Source organism: Gavia stellata, chromosome 8 (assembly GCF_030936135.1).
Source record: "Gavia stellata isolate bGavSte3 chromosome 8, bGavSte3.hap2, whole genome shotgun sequence".
In the NCBI taxonomy this organism is placed as follows: Eukaryota; Metazoa; Chordata; class Aves; order Gaviiformes; family Gaviidae; genus Gavia; species Gavia stellata.
Window position 1 is genome coordinate 30,072,380 of NC_082601.1, and position 24,829 is coordinate 30,097,208.

A 24,829-nucleotide genomic window follows, 5' to 3' on the forward strand; every position below is an offset into this window, starting at 1 on the left:
TTAGTGAAAGCTACCTGTAGCAACCTAAAAGATAGACTTACAAACACATAGCTTGCCTCATGTTTTCCTCCTTTTTTTCTCTCCACCAAAGGTACATAAAATAAAGCAAGAGGATGAATGTAAAATTAGACAGGTTAAACTCACTTAAACTAGAACTTACTCACTAGAATTTGCTCACTCAAATAAGAACAGATCCACTGATGTCACTGAGTTATACAGCATGCATAATCTATTAGCACTTGTTACTCACTGTAAGATGACAAATTCTCTATTCAGTACAGTGCAATGTCTAACCTTTATGTTACCTGTACTATACTCCTGTACTAGGGTATTCATGGCCTCAAAGTTATGTATGTGTTTATGTGTTTTATCGAACTGGCTGTCATTGTGCAACATCATAACATCACAGCCGTGAACCCTCCCTCCAAAAAGTTATGAAAGGCATTATTAACATATGTACAGTCTACATTTCTATATACAAAGCTCTATGGAGAGACCAGATCTTGACTGCAGTAGGAGTGCTTGGGTGAAATTAACAGGATCTACTTCAGTGTTAAAACATCTACTTTATAATGAACACCATATGAAAGTAGAAGCAGCATCTGCCTGCCAAAACATCAAATCTGAACTATGCTCATTGATACACAATTTCAGTCAGTGTGTCGTATTTCAGCTACATGTGCCCTTTATTAATAATTAAAAACACTTCCACAAAACAAAAAATAATTTTAAAATTAATTACAAATGTACAGGAAATAAATTAACACAAATACTGTTATGTGCAGAACAGGAGTAGCCTTATTCTTGAATCCTATTGGAACGTGCAAGAAAAGCAACGTTTGATTACTTACATGTATTTCATTTGCCTATACAGGTTCTCAGAATATGTACTTTAGCAAATAAAATGCGTTTTAAAGCATGTTACATAATTAAGCTAAAGTACAGAGAAAGACAAACCAGATCAAGTAAGGCAGAAATCTCCCAGTAGATCAATTGACGTGATCACAGAGGTCTTCCTTCTTTTGAAATCAGACAACATGTGATCAGCATTTTAAATATGCATAAAATAAATTACAATTACTTTTGTTTCCTGTGAAGGATGAAAACATTTTATGTTGTGTTCAAAGGCCAAAATTATTGTCTCCTCTTAAATACAGTAACGGTGCTTACCTTTCTCTCAGCTACTTACTAAAGGCCCAGAAGTCAGACGACACCACGAGAGAAGTCTAGTAGTTTCATAGCACTTAAAAGTTGACTTCAAGACACAGTTCTAAAGGTTTTGCTTTTAAATGAATGCTGTTCACAACAAATGCCTGGCAAAGGCCCAGATCAAAGTATCAGGTAATTGCCTAAGCAGTCAAAACAGAGAACGCTAATTAATTAGTAATAAGTATCCTGAATTATTAAAGATAAAACTTCTTTGATCTTTGTTTCAAAGCAATTTTTTCTTATGGTTGGAGTGCAATATTTCTAAATTGAGGGGCCTTTACTAAGCATCTCCCAGTTGCTGAGAAACAGTGTTGCTATAGAGACTGAAAATGAGGTGGAAGCTGGCACAATAATGCAGAAAGCACAGTGTGCTGTAACAGTTGGTGCGACTATACAAAGAGAAGAAGTAGTCAGTCCTAGTGGTAACGTCCTAAAATAAGAATTGCTCAGACCAACCAGAAAGCTTACACACTCTTCAGTACACCCAAATGCTAGGGTTATGCAGAATATATATAACATTTGTAAGACACACACATTTATCTTAAAGGCCTTCTTCATAAATTTTTCCACAGTTACTCTAACACCCAGATAGCAGGATTCATCAATGCTATGAATATCCTGTATACATAGCATTACTCAGTAACTTGTGAGAAAATGTGTACCAGAAATTACTGATAGTCATCACTAAGTTTGGGTTTTCTAAGTCTATCACTGTGTTACAACTGTAACGAACTTTGAATACGTTATCATATTTTAGCTTTCCTATAATCTTTATTCTTTCTTTCTCTCCTAAATAAAAGCTAGGAAAAGAAACTTTAGTTTCCATTCTATTATGCTTCCATGAGGAAAGACCTGAACTTCCCTGCAGGCCACTAGGCGAATGTAATTAGAATAATTTAGGATACAAGAGACATCCAAGACATTTGTTTTGTCTTTCTCCTCCCAACCTCTGAGAAGAAATTCTTTGCCTGTGGTTTTTCAGGTAGTGACTCAGAAGTTCAGTAAGCCTGCAGAAACAGTTCATTTCCTTCTCATTAACAGCTGTGCAGTGTTGGTGCTTGAATTGCAGTCTCTTGGAACTACTATCTCCACAGGTAGAATAAAAAAATTAGAAGAGTAAAAGACTGCCAAATCATATTCCATATAGAAAAAACCAAATGTAAATACACATTAGAGAAGCTAACTTTTCCTCTCCTGTCTTGGAGAAGGAGCTATGGAACAAACCAGGTAGTTTGTAAAGACTACTGGTAGCATCCTTCCCTGCTATGCCCTCCTGAGACATCCGCCTCCAGGTGCTCCTCAGAGACACAGCCAATTTTGTTTGCATACGCTACTAGAAACTAATTCCCTGGAGACCACTTCCTCATGAAATGAATGATTCCTAACCATTTTCTTCAAGACTTTACACAATTACAACTCCAGTGTGAACTCTTCCATGAAGATACCTGTAACAGTGATATCTCAGTTCCTGTAAATGTTGCTTCTCCCATATACATTTCATGTAAGAAACTACACTCTTCCAACTCCCCTGTGATACCCCAGCTTTCTGAGCTCCTCTTTCTAATACCAGTGAGACACCCCTCCTCATTCTGTCCACATCAGCTGATAAATAACAAACAAACTCCTCTTGGTTTCCTCATGTAAGAAGTCTACCCCTGTTCAGAGTTTGAACCGCATGAACACAGATAAGTAATTTATTCCAACTGTATGTATCTGATTCAAAGAGCAGGAAACTTTTTATTTTGCTTTAAACACTCACATCTGATAAAAAATTAGCAAGCACAATAATATTTCATTTAACACAGTCTCCATCTTTTAAGACACCAAAGACATGCAAGTGAAAGTGGTTCCTCAACAACCCTGTTTAGACAAGGATCTAATTAATTGCATGTTTGACTTAAAAGATGAGTAGTCCCTATGAAACTCATGAAATAAATAAAAAACATGGAGACAAAAATGATCTTGTCACTAAGGAGATGCATGCAGTTAAATTTTTGTGTTAAAAATCAATTTTGCCTGAGAATACACATTCTTACACAAGTACTGTGTTTCATTACATCTGAAACAAGAACTTGGAATTATAAAACTGCTACTCTGTGTGTGAAGTTCTTGCTCAAAATTGTCTTAATATGAACGTTTTGGACATTAAAAGATGTTTTTGAAACAGTTTATTGGTCTGAAGAAGTAAGTTGTTGGATGTAAATGAAATCCTAAACTCATTAAGGTCAGTAGGGATTTTGCTTTGGTCTCCGGATTAAGAATGTTATATTCACACTGTTTTTGAAATATTTTTCTGCCTACAGATTTCCAGGTTTTTGATGAGGAAGATACTGTAAAAGCTATGACAATGTTTAGCCTTTCTTTGTCGTTTGCTCTTTTGAGCAATGGAAACATTGTTTTAGTATAGGAATTTTCAGCATTTTCTCCTCCAGACAACTCTGGCTAAAGTGAGCCAGTAGGCAAGGCTTCCATCTCTGTAAAAAAAAGCAAAAATAGTACATATTTTTCCCAACCTCCTAAAATACATATACATGCAAGGAGATAAGCAGGGCACTTAGGTAATCCTTGAATAGTATGGCACTTGATACTAATGTCACAAGAGTAGGCCACAACTAAGCAGTTAGTTGCTAGCAGTGAAAAGGCTCTCTGCTTAGTGTTTAAAGAAGCCACAAGAAGAATGGGACAGCTCTACAGAAAAGCAGTGCCATACAAGTAGAGAGCAGACAGGGAAGGACACTCCTGATTAACTGGGAATCTCTTGCCTGGGTTAATCAAGGTCATGATTAGTGGAATAATTAAACTCTGCATTTATCAAGAAAATCTTATTGTGTCTGTAGTCCTTCTCTGAGAAACAAGCATGAATACACAAAAAGCTTATGTGCTTGTTAAAGGCCCAAGCTCCAAACAGTTTCCCCATTCTTCACCCTGCCCTTAATGAAGAAGAACAGCTCGTAGTATGGTTAAGTGCTGATATAAAAGTACTGGAAAGAATTTGAAGGAAGGGAGAAAGAAAACTAACTAGGGAAAAGGCCTATAGGATCTACAAGTAGAAAGAAATGGCTAGAATATTGGGAAAGCGCAGGGATTTGGGAACCTGAGAATAGGGAAAAAGTGAGAAAACAACAATAAAAAACACTTTACATTTCATCTGTTCTTATTTTGATGAATGATTCTTCTTTCCTTTATATAGTCTTAAGAGGACAGAGAACTTGAAAAGCAAAATAGGTAGGAAAAGCAGCACAGAAAGACTTGGGAGAAGATGTGGGGTTTTTATTCTGCACGGGAAAAGTAGATTGTGGATTCAGGGGAGTTTTGGCACGGCAGTAGCATGTAGCCAGTAGCCTTCCCACATACTCCTAAATATTAGGAAGGGATATTGGAGTTCTATAGATTTTTAGTTGAAATTTCTCATATCATTGTGCATTTAAGAAAACTAACTCACGATAAACTTGGTGTATCATTAACAAAAAAAGGGAAATCGCTTAATAATTTATAATGTAGGGATCTCTAAAAGATCTTTCATGTATTGTAACTGGGAGAAGTGGCAGATGTGGCTGCCACTTACTGAGATTGCCTTCTCTATAGTAAGTAGGAATATATCTTTTTTTAGCCTCCTGTCTTTGGGTGTCTCAACCTTTTCTTCTTCTGACTGGCTTATAGACTAAAGATATTGAATTAACTGTTTGGTACTGTAACAAACAGAAAAATGAGAAGTCCGAGTTCCAATTTACAGTACTTTTTTCTCTGTTAGAAATTCAACTCATTATTTCTAGATAGAAAAGAATAGTAAAGTATAGTAAGGAATAGCTTCAAACACATATAGTAGGACGTATGGTGAAAGTGCTTTTCTAATAATAGTTACTTGGGTTAAAAACATTTTATATTTACTAATAACCTAAGATAAAATGTGTCATTCTAAATGTATTATTTATGCTCAACTTTTATATTCATGATCTGTGAATGACACAATAGAAACTTATCAAAACAAGGTTGCTACCATGCAGACTTGCCATTCCTATCACCATGGCCCAGGCATGGTCAGGATACATTGGACAAGCACTTGTTATTTATGTTACTTCCTGAACGATTTTATATCCATTTTAAACAAAAGGGACATAAAATAAGAACCCATTACTTAAATTCTCACTTAAAACTTGATCTCATCTTTCATGGGGAGAAAAACCCACCTTGACGCAAATATTTTTTACTAGTGATTTTATCAGTTCCATACGGCTGCATTTCTTTTATTTCCTTTAGTGCAATGAGCTTTTCCTGAATGGAAAAAAAAAAAAGCTGTTTTAATATCACCTATTCTTTTCATCCACTGTAATTTCCAGCATAAACTTAAAATGTGTTAAATTAAAATAATCCTTAGGTATTACTGGTATAACTGAATATCACAAAATCTGATTGAAGCTAAAACGTAGAGTTTGAGACCAGTTTTTTTAGTATTTTAATATTTAGTCAAATTAAATTCTTTTTGTCTCACTAAGTGACAAGAAGTTCATGATGCAATTACTGCTCACTGATTTTGTATTTTCTGAAGAATCCCTAATTCTAATAAAATCTGGCCTTCATTCATGCAGAGTCACAGCCATAAGGATCCCAAAAGATTTGTCTCCTGGCATAGAACTACTCCGAATACGACACAAGCAAAATCAACATCAGCAGCACAGAATGTAGAAACATTAAATTAAAGCTAATATTTCTGGTTTGCACAAAGCCTGCAGAACTTGGGGGTACAAATTCTACACTTACATAGGTAAACTTATTTTATCATCTCCTTTTTGGGCAACAGAACAGTCGTCTGTTCATTTCAATATATAAATACTACCTTACACTTATAAATACCTGGTATTTATCATGCATAAGTGCATATGTGCAGCTTGTACGTCTAACAATCAGAGTAAAGGTCTCAGTATTCGCAAGTTATATCGGAACATACCCATAGGTGGCAGAATAGGCATACTATTAGATACAAGAAAGCATCACCTGAATCAGTTCATGGGCTAAGCATCCCAGAACTTCTTGGGTCATTTCATTAATTTCCAATTCTGTCATGACTTCCCAGCTACCATTCTGGAACCTCACTGGCATAGAGAAGACAATCCCTTCAGGAACACAAAATTGACCTGAAGAAGAGGGAAAAAATGACACAAAAATATTATTTCTGATTAAAAAACACATCCTCACCAGTGTCAAGATTAAGTTGCAAAAGTCTGCAACTGTAAGATCTTAGTATAACCGGAGACTGCCTTTTTCAGTGTACAGTTCAAAGACTAGAGAGCTCCCCTTTTACTGTAACTTTGTATTTTAGTTAGTTGTACATGTAACAATTTTACATCTTAAAAAGAGGAAAAATATTTTTTTTATTTCATACAAGGGTTAAATGGCTGTTGTGAAACGTTCCATTTATTGGTCCCCATAACTACACAAGAAGAATATGTTTTTATAGCTTAGGTTCTAAGAACTATAAAGAGTCCTTGCACAAAACACATACACCAGAAAAGCATTTAAACTGAAAGACTAAGAGACAATCTGCAACAAGACAATATTAACCTAAGAGATGCTTGTAAGAAGTGACTATGAAGTCACAAGTTCTGGAGAGCAAAATTGCTTAGATATGGAGGTTCTTATGCTGAAGCGAACTAGGCCTCCCATTATATCATTATTTGTTTTACAAGTCCTTATTAAATTAAATGCTTGATTTAAAAATAACATTATACATACAGGGGAAAGCTACAAGAGAATATGTGAAGCAAAAGTAGATTTACCTTTAGTAAGTATTCCCACAGAAACAATCTCCCCAGGAGGAGAGCCATGATACCAGTATCTCAGTACAGTGGCTACTGCATGAGCAGGTAACATTCCTACACAATGAGAGACCCGGGAACTCAGTGAACTCTGTGCAGATAGAAATTCTGAATGGATCCATTCGCTACCAACAAAAAAAGGGGGGGAAAAAAAGGAAGAAAAAACTAAGATGACTGCAAGAGAAGTAGTTTTCTAGAGGAAAAAAAGAACTAAACCTGAGGAAAGAAAATAGTCAAAACTTATTCAAAATTCACTGCTGAAGGCAAGGCACTTAAAAACAGAAAAAATAGGGTCTAAGAAAAAGTGGCTCAAAAGGTAACAACAAGCACTACTTATCTATGAAAATTGAGTCATTTACTCAAGTCATAACCTCTATTATCATTATTATTTACATGTATTACCATCTTATGTAAGAACCCAGCCATGAACCATAATCCCCCCATGCTAGCCACAGTACAAGTACAGAACAAAAGAAATACCTGCTGTCCAGTAAATGCTAGGTTTAGACCAGACTGGGAGCTCCATATAGCCAGGCCTGAGTGCATGTCACATCTGCTGCCCTCTCACTCCACCCATCCTTTCTCAGCTATTTCTCTTTCCACAAGAAGCTATCTAGCTGCCAGGTAACCTTTTTACATATGTTAACAAATAAATTGTCTACTTTGGGCAACTGACAACATTAGTGCGATCAGGACATATGTTCAATGGAATTCAGGTACTTCAGGATGCAGATATATGTGTAGTATTGCTTCAAAGTTTCTTCATGCATCCAAGTCACTATCTGGACTTTCATTACTTCTTATAGGCTGCTCATGGTATAATAGGAAAGAAACACACTTAATATGTAGAAAAATATAGTTATAAACAAAGTTGGCAGGAGAGTCAGAACTATGTATAGAACTAGGAACTACTCAACTTCTTTCGCAGACTGAGTATTTCAGCTTCAGTTTTCCTTTATGTAGAGTGCTAGTCATTAAAGATAAATCTTGAAAACAAAAACCTTTCTTGATGTTTATTACACAGTTCAGATAAATATGGATTAAAAGCAGTTATTTAGTTTTACTTTAAAAAACCAAATCTGTACTGTACCTATCATAAATCATATTCAACAAAGGACGTGGAAAATTAGCTGGACCCCAAATAGCAGAGTCATATCCATAAAGTTTTGCATGTGACAAATCGATGTAGTTACAGCCAGTAATATTGCCCCAAACAATCACATCTTTAACTCCTGTAACAGAGGAAAATACATAGATTAATGAAGAGACAGACAAATACTTTCACAATGTAGACTGGATTAGATGATCTTCAGAAGTCCCTTTCAAGATGAATTATTCTTCAGTTTAATGTCCCACCCTGATAGCAGAAATGATTTGATCTGAAAAATGCAACAAGGTTCTCCATAACTTATGAAACCTCATCACAAGCTGAAAAAAGGAACTTTAATTTTTATCATGTTATCATACATAATAGACAAAACCTAGTAAACACTTAGCTGTTAAAAACCAAAACAAATCATACTGCAAACAAAGACTAAAATCCTGTAGAATGTAGAATGCCTAACAGTAAAAAATCATTAAAAAAAAAGATCTACCTGCTTTGGTGCAAAAGGAATTTCTCAAACAATCTGCTGATAGATTATTCAGCCTATTAACTTACTTTTCTTTTTTGTTAGGCTCCAGAATATCTAGGCTTGTCATTGATGTCCAGTTCCTACCCCTGCAACATTGAAAGAATCCTGATGCTGAGCAGGCTGTTGGAGCACACCTTTGCTATGCAGTGCAGGACAATGCAAATATAACCAAGCTATAACAACTGACCTGAGAAAGAAAGTTAATTAACCCAGAAATAATACTACAACAGAGTCCTACTATATTCTCATTATCTGCACAGCTGTATGTTGTCATGTTTATTCACAGCTAGTTTGTGTGTCTCCAAAATAACAATGCGTTGCAGAGTGCAAATGCAATCTTGAAGTCCTAGCTCCTGATCTGCAACACAGCTCAGTCCTTCTTAGTATATTTCCAGCATGAAATAAACACCAGAATGGCAGGGCTGGATCCAAAAGTTAGCAAAAGAATTGACATTCATGGGATCAGGCACAGAGCCAGATAGCAGTAAGCACAGAGAATGGTAGCACCTGCTAGTCACACCCTGGCATTCTGTACAGCCATGCAATTCAGTGGGTGCACTGCTGTGCTTGCATTTCTGCACGCACATCAACAGTGTTCTGCAATGAAATATGTACTCTCAAAGGTGTCCATCCGCTGAATTCCCCAAATGCTACCAGAACACATAAATATTCACCTGCTGCATTCATATTCAGCTTCCTGGCCAGCATGGCTTTAGCTGCACTTTCCCAGGATGTCGCAACAGCAATGACATTTTCAGGCTTAATGGACTGGCCATATGTCATAATCATCATTGCCTTAAGGTTTACAAAGGTTTTTCCTGATGAAATTACTCTGACCCCACTCTTGGCATTCTTCTCAATCAGGGGAGCATACACTTGACAGATCTCACTCACTTCTCTGATGTAGTTCTCAAGGGATTGGACTTCATGGTTTAAGATGACATCATCAAGAACAATGATGATATCAGCTTGAATAAAAGCCTCATCTATTTCAGTGTGCCCTGAAATACTGCGGAGGAGTGGGAACGCCATGTCTTCAGCTTCCATTACAATACCGCAAAGAACGTCCCTAAACTGGTCAGTGTCAAGCAAATGGATGCTGATTTCTGTGGTCATCCCAAACACTTCTCCATTGGCCAACAGAGGGATCAGCTGACAACAGATTGAAGCTGACGCACTGATAAGAGAAGGATATAGAAAAATTATAGTTAACGACTAACCACTGCTTGTTTGGAAGTATTACATAAATAAATGCAAAGATCTTTCTTTTGTATTTGATTATGTTTAAACAGACCATTAGCTTGGATCCTCTATCACTCTTTCTGTCATTTTAACAGGTTAAAAATTAAAACAGTTGGGTCCTCCTTTCATCTGAAGGCTTTTCCATCCTATACATCCCAGGAGATACTGTCACTTAAAAATTGGTGTCTTTAAAGAACTACAATTTTTTTAAGGTGCTCTGTTAGGACTACCAGAAATACAGAAATTTCTAAAGCTAGAACTGCAAGAGGCTCTTTACTTATTTAAATATTTCCAAAAACATTTAATGCAAGATAGTTGCACTACAGAATTCCTAGCTTATTTTGTAAATACTTGCTTTTCCCTAAGGTGGTCTGGGGTCTAAATGTTGCCTGTTCACATCCCTCACTTAAACTGGTGCAAAATGTAACAAAAGTAGAAGTAACTTCTAAAGTGTATACTGAATGCCCATAGTGAGGGGTGCAGAACCTAGTTCAAATCAGCAGATTACAGGGATTTGTGTATAACTTCAGATGGTTACACCAGTTATACGTGATAGCTTCAGAAGAATGCATTTTTTCCTGAGTGAAACTTGATAGATATTCTTTTTACTCTCACCTGGTGATCCAGATCTGCAAAGGCTTGATAAGACTTTTAATCTCTTCCTCCTCTTTTTCAATTTCAATATGCGCCTGCAGGTTCTCTTCAGCAATGTCTAACATTTCCTCACTCAACATCATTGAGGTGATGCCATAATAGTGCTAAGAACAAAAAGGGTGATCTCTAATCAAACGACAACCCAAACACAGCAAGGTAACATTAGAAGGGATAGCTTTATTTTACATTTGTAGGAATAAAGAACAACAATGTTATAAGAAAATGTAAAATATGGGTTTACAGTATTAAAGGCAGCTCATTACCTGAGCATATTCCAGAAAATCGTTAACTCCTCCCAGAAGCAGACCCTTCCCTCCACGGTCCAACAGTTCTCTCCAAATGATGGGAGACCGTCTGTGTTCCCATCCATTCATTTCACAAATGTCATGAAGCCACTGCTAATGTAAACATTCCCGCCAAAAGGTTGTAATACTTTTTCACATTTGATAACACTTAAATGTTACAGCTATAAAAATTCTTATTTTTTCCTCTCAATACATAATTACAAGGTGCTTCACAACTTGTGTACCAGTGTGCAAAAAATGGGGGAATAACACAAAGGAAGGCACAGTGATACATTGTGATACCTCAGCAAAAGATCAACAGGTCTTAGTTCTGCTTAATTTTACTACTGTAATTTTGCTCAATTATCTTAGAAGTACTAAAGATAGCAATGTTTTAAAGCAGCGAGTAATCTGAGGATCCCTATTTAGCTGCAGAAGGTAAGTAAGCTGCAGAGGTTAATTGTTATTCACTTAACTGTTCGAGTTACTTGGCTGAGGTGTCAAGCAAAATATAAGAGGTAATAAACATCATAGTACTATCTACCTCATGAAGTAATACTGCATTTTTTTCAGTTCCTTATAGGAACTACAGTGTAGACATGGCAACATGTCTACAAGAAAAGTACTCAGAAAGGCCCATCCACATTTTAAACAAATATGTGAGATTTAACTTCATACTTCCATTGTAATTCAAAGCCCCTGAGTGCCAGAAATGTTGACAAGTAACAACTCTGAAGGCATATGCAATCACAGTTTGTAAAATATTTACAGGCTGAGCAGCCATTTATACATGATAAAAAACCAATAAACTTGAACTTCTTACTGACAAAACACAGCTTTAGGCTGGCCTTCATTTTGTGGCCATCTTCTGTGGTAAGACTCACGAGAATGCCAGTTCCTCACAACATTCCTCTGGCTGGCTCTCACAGACAAAGCTGCTTGTTAGCACCTCTACCCTCATAGCAAAATGCTGATACAGGACAAGAAGAGACATACTACAGATAAGCACATTCCTTGCTTTGTAGAGCACTGGGGCATCTACCAACGGCTTGACTCACAATCCCTTACCTCCCATTTGTCAGGGTGCTGAGTGATCTTGTGAACCCTGAAGTCTGGCAAGTTAGCCTGGAGATAGTCAGCCAGGAGTTCAGCTTTGGCATAGTAAGGGCAGTTTGCCTTACCTGTGGACACAGCGACAACACCGCAAATGGAAGATTTTGTGACATTGATAAGTGCTTAACAGGCCAAATGTTTTTTAATTGCTCCAGTTCAAAAAGTCTTCCATAACCAGCGTCCCGTGAGTTCCCAGAAAGTAACAGGACGAGCATATGAGCCAGCAAAGAAAGGATCACTTCGGAAGTGAAACAGTCTCTTCAGCCAGCGTTTAAGGGGCTGAGGAGCCCACCCCAGGGGGGGCAGCGGCAGAGAGAGGCAGCAGCCTCACCGACGGAATAAGAAAGGGAGAAGGCAGACCCAAAAACAGCTGAGGCAGCGTGCCGTGCAGACATCGCTCTCAAGAGAGACTAAAGGAGCCGAAAGTTACGAAGCCCGCAGAGACGAGCGGCCGCTACAAGCACAGACAGGCTGTTGCCGGCGGCGGCCGCCGCCCCCCCGCTCCGTGCCCCGGCGGCCGCCGCGGTGCCTCACCTGCCAGCACCACCTTGGCCATGCGCGCAGCACCCTCCAACGGTCGCTTCGGCGTTGCGCAGCAACGCGCCGCGCGCCACGGCGGTTTGTCCCTCGGCCCGCGCCGTCCCTCTCGCGAGGCTCGGCGAGAGCGCGCGGAGAGGGGGAGGTGTCATGGCACCGCCGCGTGCGAGGTAACAGCTACCGGGCGGCGGGGGTCTGGGGTGCGGCCCGCCCGTCCCTTCCCGAGGGCGGCTGAGGCGGGCAGCGGGCGGCCCGGCCCGGCGGGATCCCCCGCCATTGCGCACGGGCGTTCCGAGCCGGTGCGGAGCCGCCGAAAGGCCTCTGTTCCCTTGGCGCCGGGCCGCGGGCCTACGCCGCTGGTGCCATACCCCCCTGGGCAGCGTTCCCAGCGCTTGCAGAAAGCGAGCCCGAAACCGAGAGGCTTTGCCCCGCCTGGTGCCCCGGGCCCTGGGAGTGTCCCCGCGGGTGTGCCGCGGCCGCCGCGCAGGCGGCTCGCTCGCCCGTGGGATGGTGGCAGGGAGGCTGGGACAGGCCGTTCGTGGCCGCAGCCGGGCAGGATTCTTTTAACCGGAGCTGAAGGTTGGCAGTGACCCACCAGAGCCCTGTCAGCAGACGCGTCTGTTTGGAGAAATATCTGTTAGGAAAAGGCTCTCCCTCCCGGCATAGTTTTTGGTTAAAACAGCAAAAAGAGTTGACACCCGGGATGAGTTAGCCTTGTGTTGAGTTATTTGACTAAAACATAGGAGACCCAATAAAAGGCCCTCTACAAATAATTTTCCAGGGATCTTTTTCCGAATTTTTTTTTCTTTTTTTTTTTCTCCTGTAAAAGATGTGCATATATTTGGCAATTGAAACTTTAGGAATTGAAGGTCTGGTAACTAATCCATAATTTTCAATTGTTTTTACAGATAAGTGATCTTATGCAGTTTCTCCAGGACTGTTTCCACTGGTAGAATTTCATTGGATCCCTTACTTTGAGTTGGCATTTCAAATCTATTCATGAGACATTAGCAAAAATGAATAATAAAATCAGTTACTTGTTAAATACCATTAAATGCATGCATAGGTGCAATTCTGTGCTCGCTCCCAAATCTTCAACCACAACAAGAAAACACATTTTATGGATTGGCGGATACAGGGATCCCCTGCAAAATGTGAACTTCAGGAAATTCTTTTTAAATATTTGTCCTTCTCTGCATGGATCATCTCTCCGATTTCTATCTCAAAAGACAGATGTTTTTAGCACAGGTGCTGAAATACAACCAGAGAAGAGTACAGAGGCTTTGGTGAGTGACCATGCTCCCCAAAGTTCCTTGGCACTTGAAAAGTTGGATGATTCTGGGAGCTTCAAAGTGAAGCATGTAATGGATCATAGTGAACCATTCTTTAATAGTCTCCAGAAATGTACCTGTCCTTGTGATGTACTGGACTTGGCTTCAGAGTCTGCTGTTTCTATTAAGCACTTCACAAACTGTTTAACTACAGTATGGAGGCTTTTCAAAAACCTGTCCGAAGACCAGCAGCGTTATGAGAAGCAGCTGATCTTTGAGCACCCAGCTTTTGTCAAGCTTTGTCAGCAGCTGCTGCGGGACTCCAGAAGGATGACGCGGGGTGACCTGGTGTTCAGTCTGCATGCTGTAGTGAACCTAGGTGTTCCTCAGAACACTCTCCTAGTCCAGACTTTGGTGAGAGTGTGTCAAGTAAGTATCAAAATCCCTCTTCTCCTAAGTTTGGGCTGGAACCTCGGGGCTAATTCTGGGAGGCTGTGCAACATCAGAAAGAGTTGGGTTATGTCCCTGGTTTAGTCTGATGTTCCATGGAGACAGGGATTCCATAGTTAATTTATGCGTACTTCTAATTGCCTTCATTTTTGAAACCACTGCCTGATTTCAGACAGATTTAAGAGAGTGGAGAAGTCTCAAAAATCATTACCCTTTTCAAATCAACTAAATTCGACTGATGTGAGACCTTGTAGGTCACTGCAAAATTAAAGGTTATGAATTGACTTCTGGGGGGAAAGAAGATGGCAGGTACAGATTAAGAGTGGTCTGTGTTTCTTTTCTGAAACTTCTACTGGTCTGAAGTAATCTGACTGTGAAAACTCTTTAACAGGAGAAGCTCAATCAACTTGATAACCGATGTATCTCAGTTTTGGCAACTACTTTAGCAGGGCTGGATAAAGACAAGAATGTGAGCGCTCTTCAAGCTGGATTACAGTGAGAAAAATATATCTTTCATATGTTCTTCATATTTAAATGTTGTTTGAATATTTGTCTTTTGGAAATCATAGAGGAAGTGTCTGCGCATAAAAGACATACTGTGGTTTTAGGACTTAAATGATCACATGAGATAACAGCTGTACAAGACAGTGATTTTTGGCATTGTCTTTGCAGTTTCAAGCAGAAAGGTTTCTGATGGCATAGGGTGCTAGGCTGCTTTGCGGGGGATTCATATTCTGACTGCAGCTCCACCACTGTGTTTTTTAGTGATGTTGATCAAGTCACTTCGCATATCTATGCCTGTGTTTTATCCCTGTGTAGAAAGGAGGTAATGGTACTAGCTTACTCTGTGAAGTATTTTGATTTGTCATGATGAAAAATTATGTTTAACAGCCAGGGAATATTTTTTTTTTAATTTAGTAAGTAAAAATTAAGATGAAGACAAGTTTAGACACTATCGGTGCATCCAGCAAGGCCGCCTGTGTAGTGCTTTATCAGCATAACTCCTTTGGCTGTAGTGATTTTTTTCTGGGCCAGTGAGATTTATGTGGGTCACCAATCTGCTTACTCCCATGAGATTGCTTTTACTGAGGCTGTCACAAAACTTGCCATGGATTAGTATTTTTGGTCCTGTGTCAGGTCCTGCTTTGAGAAGGTGGATGTGTTAGTGATACACAAAAACAGGTTCTCCTGGAAGCTCAGGTACACAGTTCTTGTAAGTTGGTAGAAAGCAGGAGATCCATCTACAGCTCTTTTTCTGTCTTGATGTCTGGAGCTTTTGCCCATTTGCAGGAAGCCGAATCTGCAGGGATGAATTTCAGAGCAGTGCACTGCCTTAGAAAGTGACGCTTCCTATTTTTGTAGCTGTGCAGGAATATTTAAGGGTGATTCACACCTAACAATTACAATACCTTCCTCTGAGCCAGAAAAGGAGGTGCTGGGAATGCAGAATTCTTTCATCTTGTGCTTATGATCCCTCTGTGTTACGATATCCCCTTCTGTTCCTGCAGCCCACAGCACTGCTTGTTTGGTTTTTTCCCTTACTTGCACCAAGTTGTTGTCAGTGTCCATCCCTGAGTTTCCTAGCTGTTTCAGAACTTGCCTGCACATAGATGATTCTATGATAAAAATGTGCAAATTTTTTTTATGCGGAAGAGTGTTAATTCCTTGAGGCTTAACAGCGCTCATGTCTGCACAGTCACATGTGTAGTCTGGTCAGGTGCCCCTGCTGTTAATGTATCAGCAACACTCATCTATCAGGATAACATTAAGAAAGCATATATAATTATTTCCACATGCAAAATATCTGCGCTGCAGCTACATTGTGTAGAGTTATGCCAGCCTTGCAAAAAAGGAGGTGGGAGAGGAGCAGGGAATTACAGCTTTAACTTGGGAGTACATCAGTGAGGGAGAACGGGGGTACCTACCTGTTTCTGCTGAAATGAGGAAAGCTCTATTAAACAGTTACTCTCTCTAGCTCAAGGCCTTGTGTGTGTTTCTTCATCAGATTACTAGTGGAGCAGCGCATTCCAAGTATCAGAGACATCTTTATACTGCAAAACCTGATGAAATGCATGGGAAAAGATGCTCCAGTCTTTCTGAAAAAGAAATTAGAGGTAAATTTAGTTGGAGGCTCATTTTTACTTCCACAAAGTCTGTGCTCTTGCATTGTTTATAAATTGTGTATGGTTCTTTCCAGACACTCAAAGAGAAAATATAATAGAAAGGTCAACTGCATTTGCTATATGAATCATAGTCCAGCTATATCTGCAGGAAGAACTTAACTTTGGAGGCTGGGAATATCCCACCATGAAAGGGGGCAGAAAGCAATGATGGTACAAAAGGAATTGAGGCAGTAAAATAGCAGCACACTCACCTCTTGTTTGAGTTGGCCACATGGTATTTCATAGAAGCACTTACAGGCTGTTCCCTGATTCCCTTGCCCAGCTTGTGGCTGGAACATGAGAAGACAGAAAACTAGTCTGTGATGGTGCCATGTTCAATAATGGTACAGGGCTAGAGGACTGATGGGAGTGAGATGCTAGAACGCACCTAACTCATGGCCTTAGATTTCTGTGTGTCTGAAAGATCCCCTGGGAAATACAGTGGTTGGGAGCAGGCTGTAGGTTTTATGGCAGGGCATACTGGGTTTCATCCCTTGATTTAAATACACTTTTTGAAACCTTCTTTCAAACAGGGCCTGCTAGTGTTTCCATCACATAGCTGAAGTGCTTTGAGGTCAGAGTCTGTAATAGCATTCATGAGGAAGTGAGGGAAGATATCACTGATGGGAAACTGGGCAAGAACAGAGCAGTGCAGGGGGCTCATGCAATGTGTTAGATGTAAGTAAATCGTAAAACCTTGGACAAGGTACCATTTTTTACAAGATGGTGGGAAACTGGCTGAAGATGTGGTGGAATATGGAACTGAGAGGGAAGTAACATTTCCACTTCTTAACTGAAGGCGGCTCTTAATTTTCTGAGCCTACAGGGTGCTAATTTTAATACTGTGTAATTTCTATTGTAGACCCATTTTGTATTTAACCTTTGATATGCATACAGTAAGAATATTGTATTTTAACAGCCAATATAGTTTATAGTCTCATTTTTACTGTCATTTATGTCAATCTAATTACTGCTTTGATAAATGAACTCTCTTTTGTGGCATCAGAGCTGACCTTCTGTGCCTCAGTCCACATTTGTAGGTGGGTGTTTGTATTAAAGGTACGCCACTTGGTGTGCTGTTGGATCACTTTGAAGGCTTACAGCTTTCACACATGTCCAAAACAGTAATTGGAGTACTACTAAGTCAGTCAACTGTGCCAATTATATTTCTGCTACTTTTTTAAGAGTTTGTAGAAGATACATATTCACAGTATTTGGAAATAAACTTTACTGAGACTTCTTTCTTCTAAAAAAACATATAAAGGCAAATTGCTGAGAACTTACATAGTGACATGGCTCTAGAGCACTTGATCTACTATAATTGTGTATTAAGAAATTGAGAGTAGTTACTTTATGCTTTTGCTGTTTGTTGCTCCTTTTTCTTTCATATAAGTCTGAACAGGCTAAGGACTTTGGGAAAGTTTTGGTGAAAATGCCTTCACCAGAAAGCAGTGATAACATACCTGAAGAATGAAGGATTTAATAAACTCTAATTCACTTTAGATGGCAGTTTTGAAAGAGATAGACCATCTCACTTTCCCGAATGCTCTGCGAGTGTTTTTGGCTCTTGTTGCAATGAATTATTGTTCCGTTCCAATCCTGAATGCCTGCAGTAACAAGATCCAGGGTAAGAAAAATACATGTTTATTACATTTCCCTTCCTTATACCAAATTCTTCCTAATTATTGTCTCGTCTCCCTTTTCTGATTTCCTTTAAAGCTCAGGAAACATCTTTGTTTTACAGGATATTATAGTAATACGGAGCCATTTGACAAGCAGCAAGAGAGAAAATTACTGATCAGTAATGAAAACAAATAGCTCTTGTTGTCTCTGCCCTTCTTAACATTTACCTGAATTACGTATTTTTCTTTATCCAGTAATATGAGATTCGTTAGCCTGTTTTCTTTAAGAATACCTAGCATTACAAATCACTTTATTTGATGCACAGCTCTCATTGGCTTCAATCGCAGTTGTCAGTACTCAGCATTTCAAGAAATGAGGTAACTGTTTTATGCTGAGGCTGGAAAATCACTGAGCGCAACTCGAAGTTAAATTTGGTTATTTTCCTGCTATGCTTTTGAGTCCTCTGGCAGAGGAAAAGATAAAGTCTAGTTTTAATGGGTGCTGATCCTACTACTGTAACTATGCTCTTTTCTCTTGCAGTCACTGTCTTTTATGACATGTATGCCCCTCATGGCAGCAAACAAAGTGGGCTGTTCAAGAGAGAGCATTGTTCTTCAGTACTTAAATCTTTTTTATCTCAGGAGTAGATCCATCTTGTGTGGCAAATGAAGCAGCAGTCCTGTGCAGAAGTCTATTGTCATCTGGCACTCAATCTGTGTCATCACGCTTGTATGCGAGGAGGTTACATTATGGTTTCATGTTTGGGGTTTTTTTAATGCTTTAGTGCTTGACAGCCTTTAATGCTTTTTGGGCATAGATTCGTATTTGTGGTTTCTTGCCGTTTTCTAAAACCAAATGGGAAAAAAATGGAAATTTCATCATGTGCTAATATCTGATTAATCAAAAGCTTTACATCCACCTCTTTGTTACGCCCTCAGCTGACATGGTGAAGTGGACAGCCCAAAGGCTCAATCAGTACTAAAGGAGCTAGCCTGAGGGTTTCCATGCTGAGTGCAGGGAGGTGCTGAAAATCAAAAATCCTGGAACAGAAGATGTTCTGGGAACACAGTCTTCTTGCTTTTGTTAATTTGTCCCCTTTTGCTGATTTATCCCTTCTAGCTTGATCCTGACTCAGTTTGGTTTCTTCTACCTCTCAGTTCCTTCATGTGTTTTAGTTCAGTTGACTTTGCCTAGCTAGTCTCGGTCTGTTCCACAGTTCCTTATTGGATTTTTTTTTTCCCCCTCCTCCATCCCTTAGCCAAACTGTTCCCACAATGTCTCCAACCTACAGCTCCTATTGCTTTGTATCATTTATCCTTTTTTGCATTTCTGTTACAGAGAATGTCCACGGTGCTCCGTTTCGGCAGTTAATTCTTATTCTGGAAGCTTGTTACAATCTCCAGTACCGTAATGTAAAACTGTTTTCAGCATTGGCAGACTATGTTAATTCTACTGCCTGCCTTTGGGACAAAAGACAGGTGAGTTTGGGATGAAATAATTTGTAGTGGTAGTAGTAGAATATCTGGTGCTTTCCATCTTACCTTTCTTCATGTTTGTGTTTGATCTCTGGAGAACAGATTTTTTAGGAATACCAATCTGATGAAGTTGATACAATTAAATTTTTAAAATGCTCTTCTATTTATTGATGAATAAAGAAATAAGAAATAAAAGGGGTGTTATGGTTTGAAAAATTTGCTTTCATTAAAAATGCCTTTTTTGAAATCAACAGGTAGAATCCACTTCACTGGCTTTCTTGACCTTACAATACTATCTTTTCTTTTAGATTATCCTTTTTCTTTCTGCCTTCGAGACACTTGGCTTTCAGCCTAGTGAGCTGATGGGTATTTTTGCTGAGAAAGTGACAGAAGACCCCGAATTCCTCAACTTGAAAAACCTTTTGATTGTTCTCCGAGTGTATTCACGACTCAACTATGTTCCCAGAGGCCAAAAGCATCTGTAGGTTTTCATTTAGAATGCCTGATAATATGTTATGTAGTCATTATAGAGTAATGTATGGCAACAAGTATTTGATTTCAGTTGTGAAAGACTTAATAATTATCTTTTATTAATCTGTAAGGTAAATTTGCCGTGTCTTTTTACATTTTTTCTACATAGGAATTTTTCTCTGTAATTGAAAATGGAGACCTTGGTCCTAGACTGACCAGGCTGCTAAATCTGTTGATAGATAGCTGTATCCTCAAAGAAGAATCAAAAACTAATGTTAGATTACACAACATACGATTATACAACATAATAAAGATTTCTAACTTGTATTTTTGTTTGAAATCTGTATTTTATATAGCATTATTTGTGTATTTAGATACTTCTCTTCTGCTTTTGGAAAAGGTTTTTTGAGACCCTTCATTGCTGCTTGAATAAGTACCTCCCTCAGATTTCCAACACAGAACTGCTGAAGGCAGTGTATTCACTTTGCATCTTAGGGTATCTTCCTCATCGTGCACTTGATGAGCTGCTGCAAAAGGACAGCAGGGATGAACTTTTACTGTCAGGTTAGGCCTTACTTTGTCATGTTCTTGTTTTAAAACGGATAGTCTGCCTCTGTACATAATTTGTTGTAATTGTGTTAAAAGTTTAGAATTAAAGAATGCAAACTTGATTAATATTAAATTTGAAGTCCTCAAGACAAAGCTAACGTAGTGATGGTTACCTAAATGATCTGTTTCTGCACTAGGGCATAAGGTTTATTGTCTTGGGCCCCATGAGGGCAACAGTTTAATAGCAGGTGTGCACATGGAAAGAGGTGAATATGAGATTTGTGGAAATGGTAGAAATGTGTAAGAGCCAGCGGTTCTATCTTGGACGGATGTTCAGGCATTTTAAAAAACACAGGAAGTCTTAACCTTTGTAAACCAACTTTAGTACCTGGAATCATGAGTAAAAGTTTTTTTTTTGACTGCTCTGAGTTACAATGAGGAACTTGGAATGGTTTGTAGTAGAATTTGGTTTCCACATTATAATTCTCTGTAGCCAGTAGAGTAGTTCAGTGGAGTAGAAATTCAGTGTAGAGTAAAACACTGTCTTGCTGTTGAACCTGCTGTGACTGAATCTGAAAGCTGTAAAGCTGTAACTGCTTAGAGTTTGCACAACTTAGTACTCTTAAAGAACAGTTTCAAAATTATGGCCAAGTCTGATATCCCTTCTTTGTTTTATAAATAGCCTTCAAGTTGTCTGGATTTTATAAATGTTTTTTATCATGCTTTCTCATTCCATGGTCTCCTTAAGTCTCCTGTAATAACTGATAGCATGCACAAAGCTGTGCACAGTAGAGGGGAAAGACTAGATAAATGGGCAGGTCCCAGCCGTAGACTTTAATATTATAATTAGTGAATTGATGGTGTACCTTTAACAATATATTGAAGATACTCAATAATATTCAGTGAAAAAACAATTGGGTTTTGATTCTTATATTGAGATTAATTTTCTCTGCCAGAACAGACTATAAATGATAATAAACTGAAAAATTCTCTGAGGTGATTCATTGGATGTAATATTTTTTGTATGCTTTTTCAGATGATCTTTACAAAGAACAAAAGGAAGTGATGCTTTGCTCTGTGAAAGCATGTATGGAACTTGATAGCCCTTCCTTCACGAAGCCTGCATTTGTGCTGACTGAGAATTTCTCCCCATTAGTATCTCTTAATCTCAGAAAGGCTCGGGAGGCACTGATAGAACTTCTGGGAGATGAGAACATGTTTCAGCAAAATGTTCAGCTGCCATATAAATATCATATTGGTATGATGCCAAATTACTGTCATATTCTTTCTGATGTAGATTTTTAATCACCCAAATAATAAGGTGGTAACAAATTTGCATAGGGTGCAAGTGATTCAAAGTGTAACACTTTGAAGACACAGTCTTTTAACAAATGATGTTCTTGATTGGTGAATCTACTTTCTAGGATGCTTCAGTTAAAGTATTTAAGTCAATTTACTGAAACTTTATGATTGCTTTTATTTACAAAACTGCTTTGGACTTTTTGTTAAGCATCAGCGACTAGATGTTAATTGTACATAAATCGAATACAGCCAACAGTTTTAAAGAGTTGACATGTTAGTACTAAATCACATTAGAAACAAAACCAAACAGCAGCCTTCTTTTGTTCTCTGACTTGTTTCTTCTCTGAAGCTCTGGCTAAGGTTTGGGTTCTACTTTCATTTATGAAATGGGATATGACCTTCTTTGACAGGTGATCATTTCATAACATTTAGTTTCCTTTATATTTCGATATTGCTTATTTTTTTGCCAGCCGTCCAGCTTACCAATTTTTCCGTATTTGGAATAATTTTCTTCCTAAATATTTCTAAGGGGGAATGGGATTAAAGGAAAATCTGAGTAGGTGTGACAGACTGAGATCAAGACTAGTTTCTTTAAACTATGATTTCACTCCCATAAAGATGTATCTACAGTTTCGAAAACCAAATTTTTTTTTTCTGGAGATGTGCAAGCTATAGCTGTTTATATTGGTTGCAGGGAGGGAAAAGCTGTCAGTAATATGTAAATTATTAGAGAACAGCAATTAGAAACAGAGCAGTGACGGTGTCTGTTAACTTTTTCAAATGAACTGTTAATTTGAAAACAATTTAAACAATGTTCAAATGAGAACATTAATTATAACCTCTTGCAGTGTTAAATGTTTTTGTTATTTTGTTTTCAGATTTTGAAATCAGAATGGATTCAGACAGAAAGAAAGTGCTCCCAATAGCTGCAACAGATGATCATGCCAACTCTGGTGTTCAAAGGTGTCTTTTTTGACTGCATATTTTTTCTAGCAGGCTAGTTTTATTTGTATGTATTTCGTCCAGTTGGTTCTTTGGTTCTCTGATTTGCAGAAGCACAGTAGATAAATAACTTGTTATTTGTGCTCACTGAAATATAAAAAAATTGCCATGCCAGTTCAGAGCAACAACTCATCCACTTCACTACCTTCTTCTAACAGAGGCTAAAACTCAACATTTCAGAGAAAGAGGCAGGAAACATCACAGTAATCTGATACTCTTGTAATAGATAGAGGTTTTGAAGTATGACTGAAATCCCTTCCAAAAAATTGCCACATTATGGTTTTAAATTTCGAAGTATTTGTGTGTCCAATTAAACATTCAGTTATTCTCTTAAATCTCTAAAATGTGCATCTCAGTGGTATGTTAATGGCAATTAATTCAGCTGCTGAAATATAATTTGAATAAAAAGGATCATCATATCCACATTTTAGGTGATTAATTTAATTTTGTGTAGAAGAATGACCTCTCAGTAACTGAAGTGGGACATACATCATTTAAGTAACGCTTAAGTAGAATTGGGTAATACTTAACATTTGTGTGCTGGATCATTGCACAGCAAGGTCTTTTGTATAGTTTGCTTTTTGGGAAAAAGAGAGCTAGTGAATTGTGTAACAGAAACTCACTGTCAGCCTTCCAAGGCATTCAGCTTTCCTTACCCTTTCAAGTAGGTTTTTATGGCAGGAAGTATCTGATTCTGAATGTTAGCAAAGGATCAAAGTAAATGCAGAAGCTGTGAAAATAATGTAGAATGTTGAATGATCTATTTCCTTCTCATTGTGGAAGAAGTGGAGATCTAAGGACTTAATTCTGCTGTACTTGTGTGAAGCTCATGGAAGAAGAGAGGGTTTAAATTACTTAAGTCTGGAGAAGGAATTGATAAAGAATTTTGTGCAGTCCTGGTATTTTTGCCTATCAGAAAGACAGCTACATGTTCTACAGTGTTAAAGGACATCATTGAATCATTGTCTTAAAAATGCTTATGCTGCATTTGTACAATGGAATCTTCCCTACTCTTCTTGTTTGTAGATTGGCTTTTCTCTTTGTTCCTCTGTCTGCCTTCTGTGTGGGTACAATGCACCCTCGAGGGAAGCTGGCAATGAAGAAGCGGCATCTAAATAAACTGGGCTATCATGTGATTCTGGTAAGAAGAGTCCTGTTATCAGCACAGTGATAAGTATGTTTGTTTGGTAGAACAGGCCTTGTAGGGAACAGTGAGCCTTCTCCAGAATGGTAATTGTATACCCTCTCACTCGAGAGAAAGGACAGAGGAACTCTAAAACACAAGCTACCAGTTATCATTATCAGTAAAATAAATAAAATCATAGTTCAGAAAAAAAAAAAAATCAAGCCACTGAATTGCTTTGTACCTAAAAACCTGTGTGACACTGGCTTATTTTCCTGATTTTTATAGAATGAATGATTCAAGTCAACTTGTTTTCAAAATACAGCGACTCCCTATGGCCTTCCCATCACTAAGCGCTTGGTTTGTGGGACAGGGTAGTTTGCTAAAGACAATAGAACTAATGTACCCTTTCGTTTTCCTTTCTTCCAGGTCCTGAACAAGAAGTTTCAGGAAATGACAAATGAAGATGCAGTTGAGTTTTTGAAAGGAAAAATTTATTCAGAAAATGCTTTCCCTTTTTCTGAAGTGACTGTTCAGGATAATAATTAAAATAAACTAACAGTTTTGGGTCTCCTGATCTGTCTTTTTTCTGTGTAATTAATGTAAGGTTTTAACAGAAGAGATAAGCAGTTTTATACACAACAGCCTATTCCAAAGAATTACAGCTTGAGAAAAGTTTGTAAAGTGAACAATGTCTGCTGATAGTGGAGGTTTTCTTTTGTGAGTGGGAGTGTTTTCTTTAGTGGAAGGAACTACTTAATTAATCCAAAAAGCATCCTGACACCTATTGCTGTTGAAATTTCTTAATTTTATCTTCACTGTACTTCTACTCCCCCATGCCCCAAGTCAAATTTCTCTTCTCTTGAGCTAGGTCAGGGAAAAGAAGTGACTGTTGCAAGTGCTATTGGAACCTGG

The 24,829-nt window shown here is 38.5% G+C and overlaps 2 protein-coding genes across 2 annotated transcripts; one reads left to right on the top strand and one right to left on the bottom strand.

Moving 5' to 3' along the window:
• Window positions 1–1,257: 1,257 nt before the first annotated feature.
• Window positions 1,258–12,505, bottom strand: MDH1B (malate dehydrogenase 1B). The gene is made up of 10 exons (XM_059820639.1): window positions 12,484–12,505; window positions 11,905–12,017; window positions 10,816–10,950; window positions 10,514–10,656; window positions 9,331–9,833; window positions 8,113–8,254; window positions 6,984–7,147; window positions 6,202–6,341; window positions 5,397–5,481; window positions 1,258–1,313 (listed from the first exon to the last, which is right to left on the bottom strand). The coding sequence occupies exons 1-10, from the start codon at window positions 12,503–12,505 to the stop codon at window positions 1,258–1,260; spliced, it is 1,503 nt and encodes a 500-aa protein (XP_059676622.1).
• A 117-nt stretch (window positions 12,506–12,622) lies between these two features.
• Window positions 12,623–24,467, top strand: FASTKD2 (FAST kinase domains 2). The gene is made up of 12 exons (XM_059820413.1): window positions 12,623–12,656; window positions 13,395–14,186; window positions 14,599–14,702; window positions 16,213–16,321; window positions 17,873–17,996; window positions 19,331–19,470; window positions 19,776–19,948; window positions 20,339–20,502; window positions 21,524–21,745; window positions 22,668–22,752; window positions 23,818–23,932; window positions 24,344–24,467. The coding sequence occupies exons 2-12, from the start codon at window positions 13,503–13,505 to the stop codon at window positions 24,461–24,463; spliced, it is 2,040 nt and encodes a 679-aa protein (XP_059676396.1). The 5' UTR covers window positions 12,623–12,656; window positions 13,395–13,502; the 3' UTR covers window positions 24,464–24,467.
• The last annotated feature ends 362 nt before the right edge of the window (window positions 24,468–24,829 follow it).